This window comes from Pteropus medius, unplaced genomic scaffold (genome assembly GCF_902729225.1).
Source record: "Pteropus medius unplaced genomic scaffold, Ma_sr-lr_union100, whole genome shotgun sequence".
In the NCBI taxonomy this organism is placed as follows: domain Eukaryota; kingdom Metazoa; phylum Chordata; class Mammalia; order Chiroptera; family Pteropodidae; genus Pteropus; species Pteropus medius.
Window position 1 is genome coordinate 4,859,741 of NW_024348533.1, and position 22,374 is coordinate 4,882,114.

The 22,374-nt window shown below is 48.7% G+C and overlaps 2 protein-coding genes across 4 annotated transcripts in view; both read left to right on the plus strand.

Annotated features, from left to right (window-relative positions):
* FLT4 (fms related receptor tyrosine kinase 4) overlaps positions 1–3,875 on the plus strand; it is a 41,524-nt gene extending 37,649 nt beyond the window's left edge. For 2 of the 3 annotated variants that reach the window (XM_039880215.1, XM_039880217.1), the window contains exon 30: positions 935–3,875. In XM_039880215.1, the coding sequence (XP_039736149.1) occupies positions 935–1,136 (202 nt within the window). In that variant the 3' untranslated portion in view covers positions 1,137–3,875. The remainder of the gene's footprint in view (positions 1–934) is intronic. The other variant, XM_039880216.1, reaches the window with a different exon arrangement.
* A 7,488-nt stretch (positions 3,876–11,363) lies between these two features.
* Positions 11,364–12,787, plus strand: SCGB3A1 (secretoglobin family 3A member 1). The gene is made up of 3 exons (XM_039880331.1): positions 11,364–11,418; positions 12,012–12,247; positions 12,651–12,787. The coding sequence occupies exons 1-3, from the start codon at positions 11,364–11,366 to the stop codon at positions 12,672–12,674; spliced, it is 315 nt and encodes a 104-aa protein (XP_039736265.1). The 3' UTR covers positions 12,675–12,787.
* The last annotated feature ends 9,587 nt before the right edge of the window (positions 12,788–22,374 follow it).

Genomic DNA, 22,374 nt, shown 5'->3' on the forward strand with positions numbered 1-22,374 from the left:
GAAAATTGGAGTCTCTGAAGAAGAAAATGTTGACAGTGGACTCGAACTAATATTTTAAACTTGTAATTCTAGATAACTCTCCTAATTAAAAGACCCGAATATACATCTGGGAAAACTGGCCCAGAGAGTAAACTCAGAGACATACCTTAGTCGAACTATTAGATTTTAAAGATAAACATTCTGGGAATTCAGGCAAAAAGACCAACTCGCAAAGAAAACAAGAGGTTGGCATCAGGCTAGCACCATGCGAAGCAAAAACAAAACAAAAGCAGTGAAGCAGCATTTTCAAAGAGCTCACACCAAGAAAGCAAGAGCTGAGAAGGGAGCATCCTAGGGTCGTCAGTGGCAGGCGGGGCTGGAATTTGCAGGGCCTCCAAGATCAGGGTGAGAAGCTTAGGTTTCATGCTGGGAGGGATGGGAAGCCACTGGAGGGCATGTTGGCAGGAGAAGGACATCTAACTTCAAGGACCTGTGAGGAGTGGACTAGAGCGGGGGATGAGTGGGGGCGGAGATGTGCTGGGAGGATGGCGCACAGCCCGCAGTGGTGGCTGCTTGCTCCAGAGCAGGGGCAGGACGTAAAGAGAGGGTCAGGGATAGAACGGACAGGACTTCTGGATGGATTGGATATGGGGAGTATGGGGAAGGGAGGGAGCAAGAATGACAACCAGATGCGTGGACCACAGAGTCCACACTGGTGCCATTTATGGCAAGACTGGGCAAGAAGCAGGTGTGAGGAGATGAAGTTGGGCATTGTCTGTCGTCCCATGCCCAGGCTGGGGACGGAGAAAACGCCAGTGTTTGCCAACAGTCACGTTGGTCTGGTTTGCGAGTTAGGTGGAATCTGCGTGTGCTTCCGTTGGCTTTGCACTCACTTTGCCCCAGGTCCAGTCTCTTCTTTCCTCGTGTCCTACTGACACCACCTTCCCTGTCTCGGCAGCTGTAAAGGACCTGGCTGGAATGTGGACGTGACCAGGGTGCACCCTGACCCCCAGGGGCGGCGGCGGCGGCCAGACCGGGCAGCCCGGGGAGGCCAGGTGTTCTACAACAGCGAGTACGGGGAGCTGGTAGGGCCGCGCAAGGAGAGCGACTTCACCCCATCAGCCCGAGCGCCCTTCTTCGCAGACAACAGCTGCTAAGGAGGCCCCAGCAAAGCCCGCCAGGCTCTGGCCTCCCATAGTTGAGGGTGTGCCTAGTCGGGGAGCAGAGGGCTGGGGCCCAGGCTGGGAGCTCATCTACTTTGATTCAGCCTGGAGGTGTTTCCTTCTCCCTGTCTGCATTCTTCCTAGCTATGGAGAGCAAAACCCAGGCTCCAGGGCCCCCCATACACCATTACCACGACTGCCCAGGGCTGGCCCATGGACTCCCACAGCCCTTCTCCCCTTCAGATCAGATTCCACATAGCTTAGGGTCTACAGGGCCCAGTCCTGGGCCAGGAGCTCCCACAGGAATGTCCCTTTGATCGCTTCTTCTCACCCTGGTGGGCGGTGGCGTGATCCCCGTTTTCTGATAAGGAATTTGAGAGTCTGACTGTCACAGTGATCTTGGTGGAGCCAAACTTGAGCTGCGGCCTCCCAAGCCCCTCCCTAAATGCTGTCCCTCCACGCAGCCCTCCCCTCCCTGGGGAAGGCCTTTTTTCACTTGCCTCCCCAGGGCCAAAGAGGGGTGTACCATATTCCTATCTCAAAGCACAAATAAGGAACTGGAAGGGGGTCCTCCCCTGAGCCCAGCCAAGCAGCTAACCACCAGGGGCCATGGGCTCTGCCACACTACCAGTTACAATGCGCCTTCCCCTGAGTGTGAGAAGAACGAGTCTACAGATTGTTTTTCATGAGAACTTCAGAGACTCTTTGAGCTGCTGTGACTTTTCATAACTTCAATCTGAAGGGAGCCCAGGGAAGGCCTTTCTGAATCTAGACGATTCCTTGTCCTGACCTGCAGCTGGTGCCATCATAGCAGACGCAGCTGTGGCCATGTCTGGAGGAGGTCCCAGCCCCTCCTGCCTGGCCCAGAATCAGACGAAGCAGCTGACAGTCTGGAAGAGCCCCATTTGAGAAACACCCGGTTCTTCCCTCCAGGGCCTGGGTCTGCACCTGAGGCACCTCCCATGCTGTGAATGAGAGATGAACACCATGGATTCTACCCAGGAAGCCTGCAGGGAGGGCCCAGAGGGCCTCCCAGCATTGCTTCATGCCAGTAGGCAATCAGCAGACATTCTCACAGCTTCAGGGGCACCCTGTTTTCTGCCTGCTGGCCTGACGTCAGTGCCCTGGCATTTCAAGCCTCGGCCCTAAGAGGGGAGCGGCCAAGGACCCTCTGAAGGTTGGAGCCAATCTGCTCAGCTCCGTGCCCCAATTCCAGCTCACACTGCCCAGCCACCCCCACCCCACGGCAGGAGAGAGACCCCCCCGTCCCAGTCAGCACCACAGAGATCAACAGCCCACTGTCACGCCACGAGACGCTTGCAGGACAGGCGGCCGTGCAGCGAGCAAGGGCTTGCCAACAAAACTCCCCCATTGTGTATTGTTTCTTTAGGATACATCTAGTGCACATGTGACAGTGATCCTCGCTGTCCCCACTGGACCTGCTCTCTTGATGTCACCTGACTGTGAGACTTGGGTCTCAGGTTTGCCTGGTGGAGGGTCCAGAGGCTGTCATAGGAGCCACGTGCATGACACAGGTGCAGGGCCTGGCCCCCAGGCCCTTCCCCACACACACACTGCCTGTCTGTGTCACCTTTACTGTCACTCACAAAAATGTGCTGGGCAAAAAACCTACCGCGCCCTTGCATACCATGTGTTTCAAAAAGATCTAAACTATTTAACAAGATAATAATAAAGTTGATGGCAGTCTTTGAGTTACAGTGAATGGGTTCACTAAAGCCCCAGCTCTCTGCGAAGATTTGATTTCAGCCTTCCTCCCACCTGATCATCAGCCCCATGAGGCCACTGGACAGGCCACCAAAGGAACGGATAGCAGAGACCTCTGAACCTGGACCCCTTTTTCCCAAAGCCACCAGCAGAGGATGCTCGGGAGGCACCAGGACACCAGGAAGCACCCAGCCTGGCTTCTGAACACTACAAAGATGCTCCCCTAATAGCTACTTTATGTCTAGAGTGACATGGCACTTTGTCCCCTCCTACTAGAACCAGATGCTGCCCCAGGCCTTGAGCACCGGTGGCCCATGGGCCTGAGAGCACAGCCCAGCCTGGGTCCCTGCTGCCAGTTCTTGTCTCCCCACATGAAACAGATGCCTGTGATCTCAGGATGCCCAGAGGGGTACAGCGCCTACCTGGGGTCACCTTGCTGGTTGAGTGTGCACCTAGACTCCGAAGTCAGGGTCCAAGCTGGGACCTTGGCTTCGATCCCCACCCAGCAAGATGAGTTCCAGCCAGCAGAGTGTGGCAGGGCCCTTCACAACCCTGCCCAGCGATGCCTTTGTGACATTACTTCACAAGTGAGCAACTGGCACAGGAGTGGCTGCAGATGGGGGCATGCCACTGGCCATCTGGATGCAGACTCAGCAGGCTTCCGGACAAGGGCTGGTCCAGCAACAGCCCTGTAGGTTCAGGAGGGATGACCCCTGGACCCAGCCGTAGGTTGGACCCAGGCATGTGTGGGCCAGGCATGGCTGTCAGCACAGTCCTGTGGGTACCTCGTCCAGGGGAGCAGACAGAGCCCAGCACCCTGAGCCACCCTGTGGGCCAGGTCCTGTGCCTGCCCCATCCAGCCCTCTGCACCCCTCTGGGACCTGGGGCCTGCACCCTACCACCCTCCAGCTGTGATGCCACTGTTCAAGCCTCATTTTTAACTCTCATGAGAAGAGCCCCGCCCCACAAAGGCAGCTGGTGGTGGTGGATTTGTTGTTTTTACTTCTATAATAAACCGAAATGTGAATATAAAAAAGACACCTCTCCCACTGGGTTTGGACATTTTAACACTATATTTAACATAATATCATTGGTTGAATTTAGCCACTTGCCCTGGATGAACACTTCAGCCCAGGCATTGGCCATCAGGGTGCCAGCCCAGGCACATCCACGTGTGGTGCAGCCAGCTCCTCGTGCACCTGGTTCCAGGTGGGCCCGCGCTCACACTTCTGGGCTCCTCTGATTCTGCCTGGGCTGGGCACTCGGGGCTGTACTCAGTGTCTCCAGGTCCCAGCCCCACTCTTACTCCCCAGAGCACTAAGGACTCCAGGTGTGAATGAAAACTTGGCCAGCAGGAGAAGTGGCCATGGGAAGTGTGCCACCAGGCAACGGTGTAGTCCCACCTCGAGGTCCTTCGGCCCCTCCCGCCTCCCAGGAACCTTCTCCTCCCCTCTCTTCTTCTCAGGCCCCAGCCCTTCCTGGGTGCCCACCCACTCCTCCCCCCACTTCCCCACCTTCCCAGTGCCGCACTGGTATTTATTTCTGCCAGAGCTGTGAACCGCCTCCTTTAGGAGAAGTCAGAGGCACGCTTGAGTGTCCCCTGATGCCATTGGTCGGGCACTACAGGCTGAGGGACCCGCACCCAGGAGGCAGAGCTCCTGGGCCCTGCTTGGAGCCACACATTGTGTTGTGGGGCACTTGCAGAGTCATTGTCCCCATGGAGCTCACAGGCCATGGAGTGAGGAGTGGCACATGGGCAGATCTCTGCACAGGAGGAAGATTGGCTACAAAGGCCTCACTGAGAAGGAAGGAGTGGGCTGGGAGGTGAGCAGGAGAGGTCAGCAGGGGCCCATCCTATAGGGCCTGGAAGCCCAAAATTACGAGTTGGACTTTACTTCAAGGTCAGAGGGAAGTTTTGGGGAAAGGCGTGGTGTGCTCTGACTCAGGTTTATGCTCTGAGAAGCATGCATCTGCAGATGGGGTGGGGTGGGGCCTGGTGGGCAGAGTTGGCTGCACCCAGGCAGCTCGGAAGAGTGGCAGAGGACGGCTGTGGGCTGGGAGACACGGACAAGGAGCTATGTGGTTAGCTGGGTCCTTATCCAGGCTGGATACGCAGAAAAAAAACCCTTTTCCTGAGTAGTCTTCAAGGGCAGTCCTCCAGCACAAACGCTGGCTTCCTCTTCTCCATGGTGGGCCACCGTAGGCCACTTTTCTTCTTGAGGCGAGTGCTCAGCCCATATAATCAGTCACAGAGAGTTTGCAGGATGCTGTCCAGCACCCACATCCCGGGGCAGCCCCACCAGATGTCCACATGCAGGTTCAGAGAGGGGACTGCAGCATCACCGAGAGGGTGTCTGCTCTCGGGACCACCAAGCAAGGCCTTGGTGCCCCGAACTGCCAGGCAGAGAGCCTGGACCAGGCTGGGCTCTGCAGGATGCTCAGGGCTGAGGGTGGTTGATGTGGCACCTGAACCTGGGTGATCCTGAGCCAGGCACTGCCCCTTGGGACCTCATTTTCTCATCTGCGACTTGCCACTTTGTAGAGCTTTGGTGATAACAGTTGAAATGCCCTTAGAAGTGACCACATCGAGGAAGCCCTGCCCCCACTAAGTCTGTCCTTTGAAAACATTAAAAGTCAACTGGGAAAGATACTGTCTGCAGTGGCATCCAACCCTGACCCCTCTCCTCCATTGACTCACCCATCTACCCATCTCCCAGAAACCCATCACTTCATCCATCAACCCATCGACCCATCCATCCATCCATCCATTTCCTCATCCACAGACACCCATGCACACAAACACCCCCGTCAGGGACCACAGAGAGACCATTTGGGGCTGCAGCCATTGAGAATGAAAACAGAGGCATTCTCAGCTAATGTGAGGCCTTCAGTGAGCACAACAGGCAGACAGGTGGGCAGCCTGTTTTTAGAAGGATTCAGGTCAAAGTGATATTAATAGGGGAAAAGGCACCCCTTGTACAAGACCAAACAGGCGTTCTGGTGGTCGGTGAGCACCCCTGTGGACCTGCTCTTCATCTACTCAGGAGCCGCCATGGCAGGACGGCGAGGCATTCCTGCCCCAGACCTCAGTGGGGTGCGCCACCAGCATTTGCAGGTAGAGATAGAAACCCCTTTACTTTCCAGCTGGAGCCGAAGGTGGCAAAGTTCACCATAAACCAGATGTGGGGTGGGATCTACTGACAGGGGCAACTCCAGAGGAGCAGAGGGAGGAGCTCAGAGGGGCCAAGGAGAGGACTGAGGGATTCAGAAGGTGATGGGGCAGCATCAGTGAAGGTCCAGTTAGCCATGAGCGAGGCTCCCCGGGAGACATCTCCGTGCTGCTCTGCGATGCCACCCAAATCCATCAAAGCTAGTCTTTTGCAGCTCGGTGGCCGGGCATAGTCCCCTGTTGAGAGGCGGTTCCTCCGCCCACGAATGGAGGGCCAGGTGTCACGGTCCCTGCCATAGCCTCTGAGACAAGAGTAACAGAAGGGTTGCTATGAAACCCCTGGGTTTTAAGTGTATGATCAGGCCTCACTTGGCAGTGTGTACATCTCCATGTGGGTGGGGCCCAGGTCTGGAGTCTGGACTGGGACATTCCCTGGGGTCCGACCCAGCTCCAGCCCCTCACCTGACAGGCGGCTGCTCGGAGTGCTGGACAGTGGGGGACCTTGCAGTCCCAGGGGGCACCAGTCCTGGGAAGAGGTACGGGGGATTGTGCAGACCGACCTGGAACTGGCAGGGAGACATGGGGAAGGTCACTGATGTTCTCTGAGCTCCATTTCTTCGGTCTGGAAGGGTAATACTGTCCACGCCACCAGCCCCATTCCATTTAGAGAACCACCACTGGCTACCTCTTTAGTCCACGGGTTGTGGGACCCTACTCCAGCCCAGGCTGACACACGACAACTGGACCTAATTATACAGGATATGGCTTGGCCACAGCTGCTGTGTCAGCACAGCCCCTTAGAGCAGTGGGGCCTGGTAAAAGCTCATGGGAGGCTCCTGAGGACAGCAGTTTGTCCCCCTGAGCCCAAATTAGTGTCTGAGGTTTGGCACTGTTGCCTATAGCTTGTAACCTTAAGGAAGACACCTCGGAAAAAAACAGAATGGAATCTTTGCTTAATTGAAGCCATGCAGGCCAGCTTTTCCATCACTTTTACCCAAAGCCCACACAGCAAAAACCATGCGGACGGCAGCTGACCCTGTCCACCCTCCCCAAGGGAGGGCCTTCGCAGAAGGAAGTGCTTGATGGAGCCAGATCAATATTGACCCAAGTGAAGTGCCCATGGAGGCAGGACCAGGACACATTGGTGACACTGCCCAGAGCTTGAGGACACAGATGACCGAGTTATGAGGAAGAGGAAGCTGAGGTGGGTACTGGCAGATTCCTGGTGTGAACCCTGGGCGGGACACCCAGCTGTGCACCTGGCCAGTGAGCCCAGCCACCCTCACGCCCTGGCCTTGGCCTGCTCCTTCTCTAGCCACTTCAAGGCTCCACTGGGATGGCCTCATCTGAGCTCCCAGAAGAGGCCCAGGGGTGCCCACCTGTCCTCCTGGGAGGAGAGGGAGGAATCTTTCTGTTGGCCGGTGTGGTCCTGGCTTAGGAGGACTTCCCTGAGAGGGAGGCTGTGCCAGCTAAGGGGTCCCCAAGACTAGGTTATTACGGGGGCCTAGGAAGCTGGGGGGCCCACCGTGCCCACCTTCTGTGGCACCAGGCGGGTATTTCCAAGCCTGCGTGTGCACCAGCCACGGAAAGCGAAATAAGAGCAGTTTATACTTGAGCAACATGACATACCTGTCCTAAAACACTAGATAGTCATGCTGCATGGGGCTGGCCAGACCAGCCGCCAAACTTCAGTGACCACGAGGAGACTACATGACAGAGTTATCATAGAAAACTAGCAGAAGGGGGGCACTGAGGATCCCCCAAGAGAACTTCAGTAACCTGATGCTCAGTAACCAAGATGATGGCCTGGAACTGGGGCTCCCGCTGCCCGCAGCGGGGCCCAGAGCACCCACAGCCTCACCGAAGCGGGGCTGGGGTCCACAGTCTGCCTGCCTGAGATCACCCAGTCACTCTCTCGGCGGGTTCTTAGGACTCAGAAGCTCAGATGCTGGTCTGACCAAAAGGGAACGAGAAGAGATTAAGGCAACTTCCGGGACCTCAGGGGAGGGGGGCCCCCAGCCAGACATAAAGGGGCTACTGGCCTTGCTGCCTGGCCTTGCTGCCTGTGTCACCACATGGTGATGGCCAGACACCCTCTGCAGGTGTTTGCTGGAGTCAGAGCCACTAGAGAGGCCCAGGCAGAGGCGGCTGACTCCTGGCTGCAGCCCTCCACCTGAGCACCTGGCTCCCAGGGCCTAGTAAGCCTCTGATCCTTCCACAGATCAAATTTGGTGTTTGGCCCACACCCTGGGCCACCAAAGTTCTTGCCTACCTTCAGCACCTCATTCCCGGAGGAGCAGGCCAGGTGCCAATGTTTACTTTGGCCCAAAGGATGTCCTGCAAACGTTGCCCAGGACAGGCTGACCATGTTGTCAGCAGGAGGGGCACCTTCATGTCACCTCAGCCTGCTCCCAGCAGGAGGTAGGTCTGCAGGAGCCGGCTTGGGGAGACCCAGGTGGATGCTGATGGCTGCTGCCTATCCTTGCTCCCTCTCCCTGTGCCAGCTGAGCTCTGACACCCCTCCGGGCCCCACTGCTTTGCCTGGCAGGGAAGGAGGCCGTGCAGAGTTTAGGGGTATGGTAGGCATAGAAGCACTCCACAGCTGTCCAAGTCTTAAATCCTGAACCTTTGAATCTTACCTTATATGAAAAAAGAGTCTCGGCAGATGCGATGAAGTTAATTATCTTGAGATGAGGAGATTATATCCTGGATTACCCAGTGAACCCTGAATACAATCACATGTAATCTTATCAGAGGGAGGCCGAGAGATTTCAGAGAAAGAAGGCCATGTGACCACGGAGGCAGAAACTGGAGTGATGAAGCCCACAAGTCAAGGAATGCCGGCAGCCACCAGAAGCTGGGAGAGGCTGTAGAGCCTCTGGAGGGAGCACAACCCTGCCGATACCTCGATTTCGGCCCAGTGACACATAACATCTGCCTACAGAACTGTGAGCAAATAAACATGTGCTATTTTCAGCCACGAAGTGAGTGGTGTGTGTTAGTCGGCCCAGGAAACTAACACAGAGGTGTCCCCTGGCCCATCATGCCACCACCTGGGTTTAGGCCAGACCCTCAGCTGCCCCCACCACCTGCTGCAGATGGTTCAGAGGGTCAGCACTGGGAGCCAGTATCTCGTGAAGGGTCAGGCTGGCCTAGGGTGAATCCTGGCCTTGACCTTTACAACTCTGGGGCCTAGGCAAGTCCCTTGGCCTCCTCAGTGGAGAAATGGGGACATGATGACACACTTTGCCGGGTAGCTGTGGGGATGTACTTTTGAAATTGGAAATCTTGGGGTGCATGTGAGGGGGCCTGCCATCACTGTTCAGCACAGGAAGCCAGGGACAAGTCCCTCTCCCACCACCACAGGCCAGGAGCAGAGTGGGGGCGGATTTTAAAGATAAAGAGCTCCAGGAAGGGGGTGCAGGGAGACCACCGGAATGCGTGAGCCCAGGGAGCTGGTGCTTCTGGGTATGCACAGATGGCAGCCTTCACCTCCTCTTGTCTTCCGGCCCCATTCTGGCCCATCCCTGCGGTCAGCTCTCCCTGGTCCTGTATACACAGTGGGAGGTACCCCAGGTCAGCTCCCAAAGTCTACCTGCGCTGTTCCTTGGGTCAAGGATCCAGTGACCGCAGCTTGGAGAGGTCCCCGCCTGGGCAGTGTTCAATCCCACTCACAAGTCCCACAACCAAATGTTCATTGAAGAAAGTATGATTCCCCAGAGAGAATGGCAGTCTGACCATTCTCTGGTGACCCCCACACCCACCGCAGGCCCAAGTGGATCAGCTGTGGTGGGACCTGAGTGATCAGGCAGCCCTGGGAACTGCCAATGTTTCTCCCCAATCCCATGCTGGCATGAACCCCCCCAGCTCTTGGGAGACCCCTGTACCCAAGTCTCAAAGAGACAAGAGACTCATGCTGATATAAGAAGTGGAAGGGTGCAGAGACAGAATCTGGGTTTGAAACCTGAAGAAACCGCTCTGCTGTGGCCATGCTTTCCTTACCCATCTTGTGCTGTTGTCCCTTGCACCTCGGAACCAGCCTCTGCTTTGGGGAGCCCTCAGGCCTCCAGGAGCCCATAGGGAAACCCCGTCTGGCCTTCCTCCAGCTCTGGCACCCTCCGCCTGTGGGGGAGGCAGCCTTATCCAATGGCTGGGAGGAGGTAGCCCTGCCAGCTGTCCTGGGCTCTTCAGGAGGGGGCTGGCCAGACAGAGCAATGCCCTTCAGCAAGTGCCCCCTGAGCAGCCAAGGCCCGGGCACCATCAGTGCGGCCATGGGGCAGCCACCTGTCCCACCTTGCCTCACCCACACTAACGCAAATGTCTTGTCCTTTCTTGAGAACAGGCTTCCTTCTAGAAAACTCCTTGGAAGGTGAATTTTCCCAAGTTGAAAATGTGTGTCCTATTGAAATTACTTTCACAATGGCCAACCAAACACTTTTATAACACAAACCTCCCCAAATGGTCAAGGAAAATGTAAGAAACGAATGGAGACCACATGCTTGTACACACGTGTGATCACAGCTATTAACAAGCCACACACCATACGCAGGAGGGAGAGCAGGAGGCCCCTGCTGAGGTGAGTGTGGCCCCAGGGGCTCAGGGGTGCTGAAGACCCCCCAGGCTGTAAAGGTCAAGACTCATTTGTCACCCAGGTAGGAGGATTCCAAGACTCTCCCTGAAAAGTCAAGTATTCTCCCTATGAGCCTGTGTCATGGGTTAAGTATGTTTTGCTTGTTCTCCGTGCGAAACTCTCGCATCAAGACTGATTTAAAAGACGGAAAAATGTTTGGGCCTTTGTGTTGGCATTGGTAGCTGCCAGTGGCCACACCAGGGAGGTGGCCGGGAGTGAGGGCTAACCACTCAACCTCCCTCACCTTTCCAGGACCAGAAGGAGCCAGGAGGACCCCACAGCATGATAATTCCAGGCTGGGAACAGGGGAAGGCCTGGGGTCACATCCCTGCCCCTGCCTCACTCCCAGGCCCGCAGGACTACAAGAGGCCAGATCGGGTCAGGCCAGCAAGCTCTATGAAAGGGCAGAAGCCTGGGTGGGCCTGACGCAGACAAAGCATGGCTTCATTCCTGCGCTCACCAAAGGACTTGCCAAGAGGAAGTCCCAAGACCCGGGCATGGGCTTCCCAGGGCCCACCGGCTTGAGCAGGAAGTTGGCCCAGGCTCAGTTAGCTGAGCAAACAGCACCTTTCTCAGGAAAGGGGTGGGAGAGGCCCAGCCCTGGGGAGGCCCAGGGATGGGGTATATGAAGCCTGCAGGCCAAGCCCTGGGAAGGGTGTCTTCAGTCCCAGGTGCATCCACTGAGCTGCAGCCCACCATGAAGCTCACCGCTGCCCTCCTGGTGCTTTGCGTGGCCCTGCTCAACCACTCCAGTGAGTGCCCTCCGGCCTCGGCTCCCTGTCCCTGCCATGGGGCCCAGGCAATGGTTCTGCCTGGCTCCCAACCCCGACTCCGGCCAGTCCTGACCCTGCTGCCTTCACACCTGTGGCAGCAGGCTCCTTATGCTGGTCTGTCCAGTGCTCCCGAGGGACAAGGCCACTCTATTAGGGTCCCCTTACTGAGCCTTCGGGCCTCTTCTCATGCCCCTGCCTACTCCAGTTTTCCTTTTTCATCCACCAACCCCAGGCCCTCCCAGCCTAGTGAGAATGTGAGCGCTGGCCTGGGCCGGGAACATTCGTCTGCTCTGTGGGTCATCCTCCAAGGCCCAGCCCAGGTCTCCCCTTCTTTGGGAAACCTGCCGGGGCCCATACTCAGAGCTCACCCTCAGGCCACCTCTTATGACCCTCTGTCCAGCCAGCTCCCTGCTAGACCATAGCTTTTTGCAGTCAGTGAGGGAGGGAGAGGCCGGCTAGGGCTGCTAGCAGGTTGTAGAGGCCCTGGGCTTCTCCTGGAGGAAACAGGTCCTCAGGAGTTCTCTTTGGGGGCCTGGGCACAGGTGGGTGACTCTTCTCTATTGCGTTTGCAGCTATGGGCTTTTGGATGAACTGGATGGCTAAGCCTGCGGCCCCGACTGTAGCTACTGTCCCCCCTGCCGTGGAGGCTGGGGCCGGGACAGTGGCCAACTCCTATTTCAAGGGCCTCAACCCCCTGAGGATCATGCTGACAAGCCTGGGCATCCCTGTGGAGCATCTGGTGGAGGGCTCCAGGAAGTGCGTGGCCGAGCTGAGCCCTGAGGCCATGAGGGCCATGAACAGTCTGCTGGTAAAGGGGGCACCTGGCATCTCCCTGTGCACGCTGCCCTCCTGGCCTGCCCCCAGCCTCCCGCATGGAAGTACCCTGTCCACTCCTCTAAACCCTACACAGGGATCCCGGCCCCACGACAGGCCCACCTCGTTTCCCTCCCCCGAGAAGCACGGTAGCCTCAGGTGGGAACCAGATGGACCATTCTCAATGGCATGGGGCTGCAGAGGGATGGAGGGGGTGAGGTAGGGACTCACCTGTCGAGGAGACACAGCCCATGTGTGTCCCAGCACAGCAGGTGTCATGACCAGCCCAGAAACCCAGCCAGAGTGGAAGCTGTGCCCTCCCCCGAGGTCTCTCACTGACAGGGCCTCGCCTGCTCTTGGGCGGGGGGACACACTCAAGCCTGGCTTCTCCTTCCTAGGGGGCCCTGACGTTCTTAGGCTGAGTGGAGGCCTGAGTATCCTGCTTGGGGACGAGATGCTGCCACCTGCAGGCTGGGGACCTGCACCAGGCCCGACTGTGCCCCTCCCCTACTCTGTCTTAATAAACATGGTTAAGAGCAGTTTTGGGCTGGAGTCTTCTTGCCTCAATGCCAGTCATATCAACCCCTCCCCACCATGTGCTGTGATCGTGTATGTTGTGTATGTGTTTGGGCGGTGGGGAGACTGAGAGACCACTGACATTTGGCAGGTGGCACAAAGCCAGCAATTCAAGGTGACAGGGATCGGTATTTGAAAACTAATTGGGAATTTTGCCACCTGTAATTGTTTATGAAGCAAGGGAATTATTAGCAAGCAAGACTGGAGAGAACTCTCCAAACGAAGCCGTTTGTTGCTAATATTTGATAATGTTTGTTTTCCTGCCTTAGCCTCGATTTCTTCCCTGGAATGGGGCAGGGTTGAGGGCCGCAGGGAGTGTTTGCCTCCCCTGTGGTTTCACTGAAACAACCTCACCACTGCAATTCCTTTGATTCTACAAGGGGTTAAGGAGCAGGGGTACTGGGAAGGGCCCGGAACACAACACTGATGCCCACCTAAGTGTGGGGGAGAGGGGAGGGGACTGCCCAGGGAAGTTCCTTGTTGGTAAATTACGACCCTGGGAGAAGCACACCCTCTTCATGTCTCCCGTGGACAACACTCTGTGGACAAACTGAATCCCTTTTTACCTGTTTTATATTATAACATGGCTCTGGCCTTTTTCTGTTTCTATTTTGACAAGGATATTCAGGGACTTAGTTTTGGGCCATTTTGACACATTCATAGTCAAACCAGAACAGGGACGAGGCAACCTGGATCCAGGTTCCATTTAAATCTCATTGTCACACATTGCCCCTGAGATCCGCAGGGGTTCGGATCCTCGTGTAAAGCTCTGGTCTGGACAAAAATGTTAACGAGCATGAGATGAGCCGTTATGCATCTCTCATGAAGAAGGCAGTGGGGACATAACCTGACCTAGCCAATGGCTCCCAGCACTAGACATAGTGCTGTCTTTGTGGGCTGTCTGGTAATAGTGCCTCAGTTAAAGCACCGGATTAAAATATTGACCTGAATCTCTGTGAGAATGCTGTGTGCTATAGTCTGTTGGGACTGATGGTGGGCTTGGGGGCTAGGCCAATGTCCCCATCCTGAGATGGCCCTGCTACCTTCCACCTGAGGAAGACGGGGACGTTCCCAGAAAATTCCTGGAGGGCAAGTCACAGTGCTTACATGAGGAAGACTACGAGCATCACTGGGTATCTGTGATGGCCCGCCTCCCTCCTCCTGCAGATTTCTGGAAAGAGAGACCAGTCATAATTTTGGGGAAAAGGGCAATATGGTGGAGAGAAAGCTAGATTTCTTTAAATGTCTTACTTTGCCAACTGGACTTCGTAATCATGTAAAGATTTTACATGGTATATAAGACCAAATTAAAACATTTTAAAGCTTTAAAAAATTGAAATAAAAAAGAAACAAATAAACCTAACTTTGTTGACAGTGGTGGCATATTCGCCCAAGAGGAGTTATTCCAATAACGTGAAACTATAGTAATTTATCTAACTCCTGGGAGTGGGTATACCCCAGGACAAAACTCTAGAAATAAACTTCTCTTGCTGGTGGCATTGCTATACTGAGACCATTCTCTGCATATTCTGTGATAAGTTAAATGAGGCATTACGTTAGTATCACTGAAAAAAGATTTTGGGCAAAGTTGAAACGAGATGCCGATATAAGATCATTAAGGTTAAATTAAAAACTTAGAGGTTGATCAAACTGGAAGTATAATTGCCTGATGTATTTTATCTTTAGAGGGGGGAAAAAATCTCTTATCTGTCTCCTGAAAGGACCTAGAAATTGACCAATCCAGTTGCAACAAGAATCCCTGGCATCTAGCTAGTGACCTCTAAATAGCGTTTCTCAGGAAAGGAACCAGGAATCTTTAGAGCTATGGCTAATTCCAGGACTGGAGCAGCAGATGTAAAAGATGAACCTAGAACATTTTTTCATACCAGCATAGGAAGCTGCCAAAGACTATCAGGATTGTGCCAAAAAGGTGCAGGGACCAGTTTGAATAAAGCTCCCACGGGCCGAAGATAGGCTAATTCGAATATCAGTAAAATAGTGCAAGGTATGAAACTCATTCATATGGTTAAATCCATGTTTTTGATACAGGAAAAAATAGTCTGTGTGGTAATCTTTGGAGGACACAAGAAAATCAACCCATTACTTTGATAAGCACTAAATCTTTTCTTAAAAGAATGCTATCAGTTTGAAATATATACTGAAATATTTACAGATGAAATGATATGATGTCTAGAATTTTCCTCAGAATAACCTGGAGTGTGCTTAACAGGTGGACTAGCTGAATCGAGACCGGCCACATCATGGTAACTGAAGCTTGGTGATGGGTGAATCGAATCCATTCAATTGTTCTCTGCACTTTAGTATATGTCAGAAACACTTCCAAATACAAAGTTTAAAAAGAGAAGATTAAAACTCAGAGAATATATGCGACACACATAACTGATAAGGGATAAGTATTCTGACAGTGTAAAGAACTGACTCCATTGGAAAAGGTCAAAGCTTCAATAGGTAGAAAATCATAAGGGGAACCTGAAATAGCCAAAAAAATATAAAAGCCTTTTATGATTAAGGGGAATATAAATGATACCATGTGAAATACCATGGTACCTACCAGATTGCCCAAAATGAAAAGTCAGACAAAAACAAGCATTGGCAAAGATGTGGAACAATGAACAAATCTCATGAACTGAGAGTTAAGTGGGAACACACACCTTGCAGCACATCTAACATAGCAAACACGCGCATGATCTTCCACCCAGCAAGTACCAGTCACAAGTTTATACTCCAGAGAAGCCCCCACATGCTGGCACCAACCAGATGTTCAGAGCAGAATGGTTTGTAAGGGTGGGTGTGGGGAGGAAGAAAACTAGAAACAACTAAAAGAATCTTACAGAGCAAAATGGATAAATGTATTTTGGAATATTCATACAATGCAACATCTCACTAGAGTAAAATTAAACTACAGCTATTATGATGGCATGCATTGACATGAATGAAACTCAAGAACATACTACCAACTAATTCGAGTCCCAGGAGAAATCATACAAAAGATTTCATTTTTGTACATTTTTATATAACATTAAAATTCACCCCTTCAAAGTGAATCCAGATGTTTTTAGACTATTCAATGTCGTACAGCCATCATCACTACCTAATTTCAGAATATTTTATCACTCCATATCCAGTAGCAGTCACTCTTCTTTGGAAATTGTCTACACAAATCCTTTACCCCTTTTTTACTGGGTTGTCTTTTCATGGTTGAGTTGTAAGAGCTCTTTATATATTCTGGAGACCAGACTCATCAGATATATGATTTGCAATATTTTTTCCCATTCTATGGGTTATCATTTTAGTTTTTTTTTTTTTCCCTGTTGAAGCACAGGTGTTTGATTTTGATAAAGCCTAACTGATCCACTTTTTTCTTTGGTTGCTCTGCTTTAAGATGCCATATTTGAGAAACTATTGCCTAAACCAAGGTCATGAAGATTTATATCTGTATTTTTTAAGGTTTTTTAAAAGTAGTTTTAGCTCTTACATTTAGATATTTGATTCATTTTTGAGTTAGTTTTTGTATATGGTATGAGGTAGAGGTCCAACTTTATTCTTTTGCTTATGGGCATTCAATTGTCCAGCATCGTTTGTTGAAGATGCTGTTCTTTCTTCTATTGAGATGTCTTGTCACCTTCGTCACAAATCAAGTGACCATAAGCGTAAGGGTTTATTCTGGGCTCTGAATTTAATTCCACTTATCCATACGCTATCCTTATGCCAATACCACACTGTAGCTTTGTAATAAGTTTTGAAACCAGGAAGTTTGAGTCCTCCAACTTTGTTTCTTTAAGATGGTTTGGCTATTTGGGGCCCCTGGACTTCTGCATGAATTTTTAGATCAGTTTGTTAATTTCTGCAACAAAAAGCCACCTGGGATTCTGATAGGACTTGCACTGACTCTGTAGATCAATTTGGGAAGTACCACCATCTTAACAGTTTTAAGTGTTTCAATCCACGAACATGAAATACCTTCATTTATTTACATCTTCTTTCAATGTTTTATAATTTTCATTGTAAGTCTTATATTTCTTTCATTAAACTTATTCCTAAGTATGCTATTCTGTTTAATGCTATTGTAAATAAAATTGTTTTCTTAATTTTATTTTTGGTTTGTTCATTGCTAGTGAACAGAAATATAATTTTTGTATATTGACCTTGTATCCTTTATTACTTTGCTGAACTCATGAGTTTTAATAGGTTTCTTGGTGCGTGGATTTTCTATGTATGAGATCATGTCATTTACAAATATAAGTTTTACTTTTTCCTTTCCAATCTGGATACTTTTTATTTCATTTTCTTGCCTAATTTTCCTGGCTAAAACTTCTAGCGCGATGTTGAATAGAAGTGGCAAGGGTGGACATCTTGTCTGTTTTCTGATCTTAGGGTAAAGCCTCCAGTCTTTCACCATTAAGTAGGATGTGAGCTGTGGGTTCTTTGTAAATGCCCTTTATCAGGTTGAGGATGTTCTCTTACATCCCTAGTTTGGTGTTTTTGTTATTTTAAAATTAAGGATTAGAGAATTTTGTCAAATGCCTTTTCTGTGTCTAATGAGAAGGCCCTGTCATTTTGTCCTTTATCCAATTGCTGTAATATATGACATTAAATGGGGATACTAAGCCAACCTTACATCCTGAGATGAATCCCACTTGGTGGTGGTGTATAATCTTTTTTTTACATATTGCTGGATTCTGTTTTGCTAGTATTTTGAGGATTTTCGCACCTGTATTCATAGACACTGTTAATGCATAGTTTTCTTTCCTTGCGGTATCTTTGTCTGGTTTAGTTATCAGGGTAATACTGGCCTCATAAAAGGTTACAAAGGATTCCCTCTTATAATTTCTGCGAGAGTTCATGAATTGATAGTCTTCCTAAATATTTGGTAGAACTCACCAGTGAACCCATCTGGGCCTGGGCTTTTCTTTCTATGCCTTTTTTTTTTTTATTCTTATTTTAATCTCGTTAGAAATTTATTCAGATTTTCTGTTTTCAAGAAGAGTCAGTTTCGGTAGTTTGTCTTTCTAAAAATTTGTTTCATGTATGTAATCTAATTAATTAGCATACAACTATCCAGAGTATTACATAATAATCCTTTTTATTTTGAAAGTTCGTAGTAATGTCCTCCCTTTCATTCCTAATTTTAGTAACTTTTTTTGTTCCATATAAAGGCTCACTGATTTTGCTGATCTTTCCAAAGATTGGTTTTGATTTCTCTATTATTTTTCTATTCTATTTCATTTTATGCTCTATTTCTTATTGCTTCCCTTCTTGCTCGAGTTTACCTTGCTCTTTGTTTTCCAGTGTCTTAAAGTAGGTTATTGGTTTGAGATTTATTTTGAGATCTTTTAAAAGTAGGTATTTATAGCTATAAACTTCCTTTTAAGTACTGCTTTGACTGCCTCTGATAAGTTTTGGTATGCTGTATCTTCATTTAGGGACAAAAAAGGGGCCAACACTATACCAGCACAGTGTCCCTATAAACTCAGAGACCGAGAGTAACCACACAGGATGGTCTCAACATAAAAATTCCTAAGTAGATGCAGTCATGGTGGGTCACATGTCCTATACCTGCAGCTTCCTTAACAAAGGTCGGCCTTTACCGTAAGTGGGCCCTTTTGCTGTGTGTCTGCATCAAAGATCACACACATACCTTTGAAATGTCAGTGATCATCTTGTCCAGACCCCTCAGGGCACACTCACTGCACTAGAGCTGGAGACCACATTGTATTCTTGTTCCCTGCATAGTATCTCTATGTGCTGTAAATGTTAATTAACTATCCTATACCAACCATGTAAAAGAAGCGTCTGTTTTACTTTTTAGCCAATCCCAGAGACCTCCCGCTTTGCTTCCTTCTTCCTCCTTAATCTACTCCCACTGGATTTCACATAACCTTCCTCACATCTCTTCCTTTGATTCTAATGTATAAAACAAGCTGCACAACTGCCTTTCTCCCAAGCATTTTCTCAATTCACTGGGATTTTGCTTCCCGGCAATTGTCATCAGTTTAGCTCAAATAAACGCATAAAAATTCTCTACAGGTTTGGACGTTTCTTATGTTGACAGAATTAATAGATCAGTAAACCATTGTTAAATTCCTTCGTAATTCAATAAACAAAGCATTAGTGAAAGAGACGATCATTAAATTGTCTTCCATCTCTGTTCCTCTGAGCAGCTTCCACAAACTGGTGATGGTTCCTTGATTTAAACCAATATATACTGAGTAATTTTAACAGTTGTGACACTTTTCAGAATCTGTTTCAAAAAAACGAGTGCAACTATTTTCAATAAGCATCATAAGGTAAAACAAAATAAGGGGAATCCAGGTTCCTTTAAAAATTTCAGTAAATCTAGATTTTGACTTAATGTAGCTGGAGCACTATGTATAGTGATAGAAACTGGTTTTTGTTTTTTCTTATCCAGCAAAAATTCTTAGACTGATGTAAAAGATGCAAAAATATCTGCCATAAATTTGATTAAGGTGACAATTTACATTTCTTTGTAAATTTGGAAGCCCTTTAAGACAAAGTGTACACAAGTATTAACTGGGCAGTGTCTTATATCACACAACTCACCGAAAGCTAACAAGTACTTTCAATTTTTCAGAATTTGAATCAATTGATCTTCAGTTGTGTTAGGTCTTGTGTTCTATAGGTAACTATTGGCTTAACTAAGGAAATTTCATTTTTGTGAAATTTTTAGGCTTTTACTCATAATTTGCTAATGAAATTTCCTTATTACTTTTTAAAAACGGTATCTCATTAAAATCTTGTTTTTCTGTGCAAGAATACAAGCCCTTTTACAGCTGGCTAAATATATAAGCTTATAACCCATTATAAACTGTTTAAAAGCTTTGTTGGACATTTCAGATGATTAAGTTCATCTATTCTTTTTTGACTGTTGAGAGGAGGCATTACATTCAATATGTATTTGAAGAAAGTGTATCTTAACATTGTTTGCTTTATTACCTTTATTTTTTTTATTATAATTTTTTTCTTTTGCTCTGGTGTAGCGAATTGCAATTGTCATTCATCACGAAATTTGTAATACGCCCTCCAGTTTTTCCCAGTTGTTTCAGAACTCATTTTAAATTTAGTAATTTGTCCATATTTATTTTTTAAGCTAGAAAAATAATTTAAATATAACAAATGTGAGTACCTCAATTCAATGACTAATTAAGACTTACATAGGTACAGTTAACTCATTCCATTTGCATAAAATATTCAACTAACACATAATGTGACTTTTATTAGCAAAACATTGTTAGGATGGAATCAACTCTATGATATAACTGATGTTTGTATGTAATACAAACAAGCAATACACTGGTTCCATATCTCACACAATGCAACAGGTAAAGTGAAATATGGTCCTAACGAAAATGTTCCATTTAACAGAAAAACACTTACAGTTCAAGTCACACTACACAGATTTCAAAATTCACATGTGGCTAAAGGCTGCCATACTGAACAAGAGTAATCCTTTGCGTGAGGGGAAAATTAACTGGCTTTAGAATTCTTGGATCTTTTCCATTTGTTGTGTTTTGCTCTATTAAAGTACCTTCTAATGCCTAGTCTTACCCTGTAACCCCTGCTGAGCAATCTTTTTACACTTAATCCATTTTCAGGAATAGTAAAAAGTCGAAAGGAAACCAGCTAGAAGTAAACGAGCATCAACCGCTATTGTTTATTGTTTTCAGGATTTACTCAACTGTTTAGTAGGGGCACACTGGATCTTTTGCAAACTGAGATCTAAATGAAAAATAAAAGGAAATGAAGTTAAAATGCACCTTGAGAACAAAATTCTTTGAGCCAGTTTTTATCTGGTCAGTAAAGAGAAAATTAAGGCCTTGCTACTGAAGACAGGAGAGCTGTTGAGTCAGTTTGCCTAATGGAAACAATGAGTGACTGAACAAAACTCACTCACCTGTCTTTTCTCCTACGAGTGAGGCAGGAATCAAGGTTCTTCGTGATTCTATTTCCTCAACAGTCCAAATTCCCCTACCTTTCTACCCTTACTGCCCTGCAAGCTGTCCTCGGCTTATCATCTGTCAACTAAACCATGCAAGAACCCAGCTAACTAGTCTTATTCTTTTAATTCATCCTCCAGTCTGCTAGAGTGACCCTTCTAAAAGAGACCTGGTGACACTACTCCCGTTTAAACCCTGTATGGCTGGCTTGTTACCACCACCTACAAGATGAAGTTCCAACTTTAGCATTGGGATCAAGGTGCAGAAGTCTCCACCCACTGAGAACTCCACTGAGTTCTCGCCACTCCACTCACAGCCACACACACTTCCTGGCCCCCCACTCACACCCGTGCCCCACACCTGCACCACCACCCGGAAGCGGCCACCTGCACCAGTGTGAACATCAAAAGGAAAGCAATCCTGCATTGTGTGTGTTTCTCCTACCTGGCTTCGGTTCCACCATCATTCCTGTTTTCAGTGAATTTCCTGGACCAGAGTTTTAACCCTTTACCCGTTTAGGGGGAAAAAAAAAAAAAAAAGCATGAATCACTGCCAGCGTTAACATCATGCATAGGAATGCTGTTTTCTAGGACTAGACATTTTCAGCGATTGAGAATGACTGTATTTTGTAAATAGAAATAATAATAAAAGCAAGATAGTTCGTGGCAAACTTTGAGGGTAAGGTTAGGACTGTAATCTGTGAGTTATCTCGGGGTAAACGCTGCAGCTGTAAGCACCACCCACGAGGATACTCAGGGCAAACGGGAAATAGGTTAAGAATTACATTAAATTTGGAAGAGAATAGAACCAGCAGGATTGTCACAAAGCAGAGATACTGAGAAGAGGAGGCCACAGGGCCACTCTCCAAAACTGCAGCTGACTCGTTCCTGTGCCAGGAAGGCTGGGAGGTCCCACAGTAAGAGCATGATGCCACCTCCCGTCACACTGGGGTAGTGAGCAGTTTCTCAGGAAAGGCCCCAAAATAATTTAATATGCTTTTGAGTAGATTCGGGTGATCTGAAGTTTGCAGTTAGTTCAAAGAAAGTGAGAAAACTGACATCTCCTTACTCAACTGATTTAAAATTACTGAGGAAAGTGTAGAAACTGGTCTTCAAGCCACCTTGTCATCCAGCAGTCTTCACAATTCCTAGCTTTAGTCTCATTGGTTAGACTCATCTGGGGAATAATCTACTTAGAACATTTTGTAGTTTATTATTTGGAGGAAATTTGCTTACAGAAATATTCCTCAAATTCTTGTAAAATTCTAGTAAAAAATATCTTCTCTAAGATTCTTCTAATATATAACCGGTCTACTAAAAATTGTCTTTATAGTATTTGTGAAAGCTTATCTTTAAAATCAATTTAAATTTGGATACCTAAGTAAGACTCCAAAAAGGGAATTCTCAGTATATATATTGTTATCTAAAACCTAAAAACTTTATTCTACATATATTCTAGTTTGTTTCCTTAGGTACCTATTCCTCTAAACGACATTAACTAGAATTATAATGTAATATGAACATACTTCATTAAAAATACATGTTAAGGTTTAAGTAGAAAATGCCTACTT